This window comes from Palaemon carinicauda, chromosome 5 (assembly GCF_036898095.1).
Source record: "Palaemon carinicauda isolate YSFRI2023 chromosome 5, ASM3689809v2, whole genome shotgun sequence".
Classification (NCBI taxonomy): Eukaryota; Metazoa; Arthropoda; class Malacostraca; order Decapoda; family Palaemonidae; genus Palaemon; species Palaemon carinicauda.
Window position 1 is genome coordinate 181,344,323 of NC_090729.1, and position 7,500 is coordinate 181,351,822.

General features: G+C 50.9%; 2 protein-coding genes across 2 annotated transcripts in view; one reads left to right on the forward strand and one right to left on the reverse strand.

The window, feature by feature from the left end:
* Positions 1 to 7,500, forward strand: part of LOC137640694 (uncharacterized) — an 82,967-nt gene that overhangs the window by 9,969 nt on the left and 65,498 nt on the right. The gene's annotated exons all lie outside the window — the stretch shown is intronic.
* Positions 5,402 to 7,500, reverse strand: part of LOC137641278 (putative leucine-rich repeat-containing protein DDB_G0290503) — a 2,988-nt gene continuing 889 nt past the window's right edge. The window contains exons 1-2 of the mRNA XM_068373705.1: positions 6,239 to 7,500; positions 5,402 to 6,100 (exon numbers count right to left, since the gene is read on the reverse strand). The exon at positions 6,239 to 7,500 is cut by the window's right edge and continues 889 nt beyond it. Of these exons, the coding sequence (XP_068229806.1) occupies positions 5,402 to 6,100; positions 6,239 to 7,500 (1,961 nt within the window). The remainder of the gene's footprint in view (positions 6,101 to 6,238) is intronic.

The following is a 7,500-nucleotide window of genomic DNA, read 5'->3' on the forward strand; positions in this document are numbered from 1 at the left end:
TAAGCCAAGCGTCATCATTGGCCGGGCGGTTAAGCCAAGCGTCATCATTGGCCGGGCGGTTAAGCCAAGCGTCATCATTGGCCGGGCGGTTAAGCCAAGCGTCATCATTGGCCGGGCGGTTAAGCCAAGCGTCATCATTGGCCGGGCGGTTAAGCCAAGCGTCATCATTGGCCGGGCGGTTAAGCCAAGCGTCATCATTGGCCGGGCGGTTAAGCCAAGCGTCATCATTGGCCGGGCGGTTAAGCCAAGCGTCATCATTGGCCGGGCGGTTAAGCCAAGCGTCATCATTGGCCGGGCGGTTAAGCCAAGCGTCATCATTGGCCGGGCGGTTAAGCCAAGCGTCATCATTGGCCGGGCGGTTAAGCCAAGCGTCATCATTGGCCGGGCGGTTAAGCCAAGCGTCATCATTGGCCGGGCGGTTAAGCCAAGCGTCATCATTGGCCGGGCGGTTAAGCCAAGCGTCATCATTGGCCGGGCGGTTAAGCCAAGCGTCATCATTGGCCGGGCGTTAAGCCAAGCGTCATCATTGGCCGGGCGGTTAAGCCAAGCGTCATCATTGGCCGGGCGGTTAAGCCAAGCGTCATCATGTGCCGGGCGGTTAAGCCAAGCGTCATCATCGGCCGGGCGGTTAAGCCAAGCGTCATCATCGGCCGGGCGGTTAAGCCAAGCGTCATCATCGGCCGGGCGGTTAAGCCAAGCCTCATCATTTGGCCGGGCGGTTAAGCCAAGCGTCATCATCGGCCGGGCGGTTAAGCCAAGCGTCATCATCGGCCGGGCGGTTAAGCCAAGCGTCATCATTGGCCGGGCGGTTAAGCCAAGCGTCATCATCGGCCGGGCGGTTAAGCCAAGCGTCATCATCGGCCGGGCGGTTAAGTCAAGCGTCGTCATCGGCCGGGCGGTTAAGCCAAGCGTCAGTATGTGCCGGGCGGTTAAGCCAAGAGTCATCATGTGCCGGGCGGTTAAGCCAAGCGTCATCATTGGCCAGGCGGTTAAGCCAAGCGTCATCATTGGCCGGGCGGTTAAGCCAAGCGTCATCATATGCCGGGCGGTTAAGCCAAGCATCATCATTGGCCGGGCGGTTAAGCCAAGCGTCATATGTGCCGGGCGGTTAAGCCAAGCATCATCTTTGGCCGGGCGGTTAAGCCAAGCATCATCATTGGCCGGGCGGTTAAGCCAAGCGTCATCATTGGCCAGGGCGGTTAAGCCAAGCGTCATCATTGGCCGGGCGGTTAAGCCAAGCGTCAGGATGTGCCGGGCGGTTAAGCCAAGCGTCATCATTTGCCGGGCGGTTAAGCCAAGCATCATCTTTGGCCGGGCGTCATCATTGGCCGGACGTCATCATTGGCCGGGCGGTTAAGCCAAGCGTCATCTTTGACCGGGTGGTTAAGCCAAGCGTCATCATTGGCCGGGCGGTTAAGCCAAGCGTCATCATTGGCCGGGCGGTTAAGCCAAGCGTCATCATTGGCCGGGCGGTTAAGCCAAGCGTCATCATCGGCCGGGCGGTTAAGCCAAGCGTCATCATTGGCCGGGTGGTTAAGCCAAGCGTCATCATTGGCCGGGCGGTTGAGCCAAGCGTCAGTATGTGCCGGGCGGTTAAGCCAAGCGTCATCATTGGCCGGGCGGTTAAGCCAAGCGTCATCATTGGCTGGGCGGTTAAGCCAAGCGTCAGTATGTGCCGGGCGGTTAAGCCAAGCATCATCTTTGGCCGGGCGGTTAAGCCAAGCGTCATCATTGGCCGGGCGGTAAAGCCAAGCGTCATCATTGGCCGGGCAGTTAAGCCAAGCGTCATCATCGGCCTGGCGGTTAAGCCAAGCGTCATCATTGGCCGGGCAGTTAAGCCAAGCGTCATCATTGGCCGGGCGGTTAAGCCAAGCGTCAGTATGTGCCGGGCGGTTAAGCCAAGCGTCATCATTGGCCGGGCGGTTAAGCCAAGCGTCATCATTGGCCGGGCGGTTAAGCCAAGCGTCATCATTGGCCGGGCGGTTAAGCCAAGCGTCATCATTGGCTGGGCGGTTAAGCCAAGCGTCATCATTGGCCGGGCGGTTAAGCCAAGCGTCAGTATGTGCCGGGCGGTTAAGCCAAGCATCATCTTTGGCCGGGCGGTTAAGCCAAGCGTCATCATTGGCCGGGCGGTTAAGCCAAGCGTCATCATTGGCCGGGCGGTTAAGCCAAGCGTCATCATTTGCCGGGCGGTTAAGCCAAGCGTCAGTATGTGCCGGGCGGTTAAGCCAAGCGTCATCATTTGCCGGGCGGTTAAGCCAAGCGTCATCTTTGGCCGGGCGTCATCATTGGCCGGGCGGTTAAGCCAAGCGTTATCATTGGCCGGGCGGTTAAGCCAAGCGTCATCTTTGGCCGGGCGGTTAAGCCAAGCGTCATCATTGGCCGGGCGGTTAAGCCAAGCGTCATCATTGGCCGGGCGGTTAAGCCAAGCGTCATCATTGGCCGGGCGGTTAAGCCAAGCGTCAGTATGTGCCGGGCGGTTAAGCCAAGCGTCATCATTGGCCGGGCGGTTAAGCCAAGCGTCATCATAGGCCAGGCGGTTAAGCCAAGCGTCATCATCGGCCGGGCGGTTAAGCCAAGCGTCATCATTGGCCGGGCGGTTAAGCCAAGCATCATCATCGGCCGTGCGGTTAAGTCAAGCGTCATCATCGGCCGGGCGGTTAAGCCAAGCGTCATCATTGGCCGGGCGGTTAAGCCAAGCATCATCATTGGCCGGGCGGTTAAGCCAAGCGTCATCATTGGCCGGGCGATTAAGCCAAGCGTCAGTATGTGCCGGGCGGTTAAGCCAAGCGTCATCATTGGCCGGGTGGTTAAGCCAAGCGTCATCATTGGCCAGGCGGTTAAGCCAAGCGTCATCATTGGCCGGGCGGTTAAGCCAAGCGTCATCATTGGCCGGGCGGTTAAGCCAAGCGTCATCATTGGCCGGGCGGTTAAGCCAAGCGTCATCATTGGCCGGGCGGTTAAGCCAAGCCTCATCATCGGCCGGGGGGTTAAGCCAAGCGTCATCATTGGCCGGGCGGTTAAGCCAAGCCTCATCATCGGCCGGGGGGTTAAGCCAAGCGTCATCATTGGCCGGGCGGTTAAGCCAAGCATCATCATCCAAGCGTCATCATTGGCCGGGCGGTTAAGCCAAGCGTCATCATTGGCCGGGCGGTTAAGCCAAGCATCCTCTTTGGCCGGGCGGTTAAGCCAAGCGTCATCATTGGCCGGGCGGTTAAGCCAAGCGTCATCATTGGCCGGGCGGTTAAGCCAAGCGTCATCATTGGCCGGGCGGTTAAGCCTAGCATCATCTTTGGCCGGGCGGTTAAGCCAAGCGTCATCATTGGCCGGGCGGTTAAGCCAAGCGTCATCATTGGCCGGGCGGTTAAGCCAAGCGTCATCATTGGCCGGGCGGTGAACCCAAGCGTCATCATTTGCCGGGCGGTTAAGCCAAGCGTCATCATCGGTCGGGCGGTTAAGCCAAGCGTCATCATCGGCCGGGCGGTTAAGCCAAGCGTCATTATTGGCCGGGCGGTGAAGCCTAGCGTCATCATTGGCCGGGCGGTGAAGCCTAGCGTCCTAATTGGCCGGGCGGTTAAGCCAAGCGTCAGTATGTGCCGGGCGGTTAAGCCAAGCATCATTATTGGCCGGGCGGTTAAGCCAAGCGTCATCATTGGCCGGGCGGTTAAGCCAAGCGTCATCATTGGCCGGGCGGCTAAGCCAAGCGTCATCATTGGCCGGGCGGTTAAGCCAAGCGTCATCATTGGCCGGGCGGCTAAGCCAAGCGTCATCATTGGCCGGGCTGTTAAGTCAAGCGTCATTATCGACCGGGCGGTTAAGCCTAGCGTCATCATTGGCAGGTTAAGCCAAGCGTCATCATTGGCCGGGCGGTTAAGCCAAGCGTCATCATTGTCCGGGTGGTTAAGCCAAGCGTCAGTATGTGCCAGGCGGTTAAGCCAAGCTTCATCATCGGCCGGGCGGTTAAGCCAAGCGTCATCATTGGCTGGGCGGTTAAGCCAAGCGTCATCATCGGCCGGGCGGTTAAGCCAAGCGTCATCATCGGCCGGGCGGTTAAGCCAAGCGTCATCATTGGCCGGGCGGTGAAGCCAAGCGTCATCATTTGCCGGGCGGTTAAGCCAAGCGTCATCATTTGCCGGGCGGTTAAGCCAAGCGTCATCATTTGCCGGGCGGTTAAGCCAAGCGTCATCATTGGCCGGGCGGTTAAGCCTAGCGTCAGTATGTGCTGGGCGGTTAAGCCAAGCGTCATCATTGGCCGGGCGGTTAAGCCAAGCATCATTATCGGCCCAGAAAACTAAACAATAAAATACTGTTCCTTAAAAAAATATTCCTTTTACAAAATAAAAAAAAAAATTCATTCCTTTCACAAAAGGAAATAAGAATTTATTCCTTTCAAAATAAAAATTATATATTATTCCTTTCACAAAACTAAAAAAAAAAAAAAATGTCACAAAATTATAATCCTTTAAAAAAATACATCAACTTAATCTCGAGTGCTGCCATCACCAAAACTTCCTCTGCTGCCCTGCCCCCATCCTTTCTTGAACCCTCCATCAGCTGCTGCAGCCATTGGATGAGCACCTGTTCAGACAGACCTCGGTTGAAGAGACACAGCTTCCTTCTTCAGCATTTAAGGACAAGTCTACTGCATACTAGAAGAAGCCTAGCTCGTTCCCTCTGCAAAGCCGGTCTTCTAGATTATTCCCCCAGAACCACCCGAAGGTTGGTATCCGGAAGAATAGATCCAGATATCCGACCATTTGTACACTTGACAAACGTCCTGTACTTGTTCACCAAGGTACATAGCATACTGGAACGCGCCAGGTTTCTTCCCTCTGCAAAGACTGTTGTCCTCGAGTTTATTATAAGTATCGTAATTCAAGCTGGATATTTAAACCTTGCATCCCTCAAGCTGGGCAGTCCTTCCAAGCCTCCTCCTTCTAGCTGGGCAGTCAATCAGTCAGGCCAAAGATCCAGAGGGGGGGGGGGGGGGGGGAAAGCATCATCTACTTTTGGAACTGGTGTCTTGAACTTGTCCTGAATAGGTTGAGCGCAATTATCTGAAGGTTTGGTCCTGGCAACACTCGGCTAAATCTCCTTTTCCTCACAAAATAAACTGAAATTAAACTTCGATGAAAAATAATTTCAATCAATTCAAAACTCAACAGAATTTTTTTTTTATTATTATTATTTTTTTTAGATTTTTTTTTTTTTTAGATTTTTTATTTTTTTTTAGATTTTTTAATTTTTTTTAGATTTTTTTTTTTTTAGATTTTTTATTTTTTTTTTAGATTTTTTTTTTTTTTTAGATTTTTTTTATTTTTTTTTAGATTTTTTTTATTTTGGGGGGGTTTTTGTTTGTCGTATTGTTTTTTTCCATCCCTTCGCTGATCCAAGTATTAATTTAGCGAAATTTCCTCAGAAGCCCATCGATATGAGTAGCTGCTAATTGAACCTGCTCGATGGTACCACTAATGGTGATGAAATTAATTTTGTTTTGCCATGGGAGCTTTATTAAGCTGACGCCACTCTGCCGGGTGATTTCCGTCACCGTCCTTCCGTCCAATCCATATATGACTCTGTGGAACTGCCTTGGGACGTCCAAGTCGACAGTCACGTGCCCCTCGACGTCATAGTCCCTTGTGGTGTAAACTCCAACCTTTGCACCTTGGAAGATGATATGGCTGCCAGATCCACCGCAGATTGTCGAGTTAAAGAACCCATCTGTACCTCTTCCTGTATGGGGTGAGGAAGAAACCCTTTTATGATTCTCGGGTTCCAGGTCAAAGACGATAGGTTTGCGAGCAGGTTTTTTCTTTGCAATCTTCTCTTCCTTTTGCTTTTCCTCCTTTTCCTTTTGGAGTTTCTGCTCTCCCCGGAGGCAGTTGACAGGGACAGCTCCTTTTGAGGCTAGTAGTCTGCCCAACACCTGACCCAAACCAGATATCCCTCCGTCAGGCTCGTTCTCCAACTCCTCCTTGTGTCCGTTGGCAAGCAGGTCCTCTGCCTTAACTACATTGTCTTCCCCTTTTTTATTGACAATGACATCCATTTGGACATCTTCCTTGTGTCCATCCATCTTAACATCCATTTGGACATCTTCCTTATGTCCATCCATCTTAACATCCATTTGGACATCTTCCTTATGTCCATCCATCTTAACATCCATTTGGACATCTTCCTTGTGTCCATCCATCTTAACATCCATTTGGACATCTTCCTTGTGTCCATCCATCTTAACATTCATTTGGACATCTTCCTTGTGTCCATCCATCTTAACATCCATCTCGGTCGAGATTTTTAAACCTGATCTTCTAAGTTTCACTTTCCTTATTCCAGGTTTGTTTTCGTCTTTTTTCTTATCTCTCTCTTCAAGTTTCTCCTTGAGTAAAGAGGTGATTTCATTTGCGGCAAGCAGCTCGTCCTTCAGACCAATATTTTCTTTGGTGATTTGGACGATCCTGTTCTCTGCCACTTCCTTACTAGAACTTAAATGGCCGATGCGTTCCTGGAGAGAATCTCTCTCCTTGGCTATGGAAGTCCTCGTCTCCTTTAGTTCGCCAATCTCTTCTAGAGCCTTAGACAACTCATCTTCCAGCCTATAGACTTCCTTCTTAACGTCTTTTAACGTCTTTACGAGGCAACTGTAATTTCCCTCATTTGTCAAGTTTTCCATCCTGGCCTCAGTCAGGCTAATTTCCAACCTCTCTTTCTCTGTTGCCATCTCTCTGATAATCTGCATTTGCTTTTCATTTGTCTCATTCAGTTCATCTATTTCTGCCTCAAATACAGATTCCAGGCGATGAATAGAGGCCACCTTTTCACGATCAACTTCTTGTAGTTTCTCGCCGAATTCTAGGTGGTTTTGCTCCATCTCACATAATTTATTTAAATGTTCTTTCTTGAGACATTCTAATTCATCCAAGAGGCATTTGTACCTTTCATTCCAGTTCATATCATTCATCCTTGCCTCAGTTAGGCTCTTTTCAAATACATTTCTCTCCACTGAAATCTCCCCAATCACTTCGATCTTCTCATGAACTATCTTTTTTAGTTCTCTGTTGTCTTGGCGAGCTTTTTCCAATTGCTCTGTAAGTTCAATGATTATCTGGTCCTTCTCGGTCATCTCAGTTTGATATTCTCCAATGACAACTTTTTGATTGAAGAGTTCCTTTTTCAGATTTTCCTTTGTTAGTTCCAGGTCGTCATTAATGTTTGTCAAATTGTCCATCTCGATTTTCCTATCGATTTGAAGAGCTCCAATGACGTTAGAGAGACGTTGATTCTCTGCTAACAACTCTTCTTTCTCTGCTAAGACTCTCGACTCTACTTCCTTTCTAGAGGTGATTTCCCTTTCCTTCTCGGTCAACTCAGTTTGATATTCTCCAATGACAACTTTTTGATTGAAGAGTTCCTTTTTCAGATTTTCCTTTGTTAGTTCCAGGTCGTCATTAATGTTTGTCAAATTGTCCATCTCGATTTTCCTATCGATTTGAAGAGCTC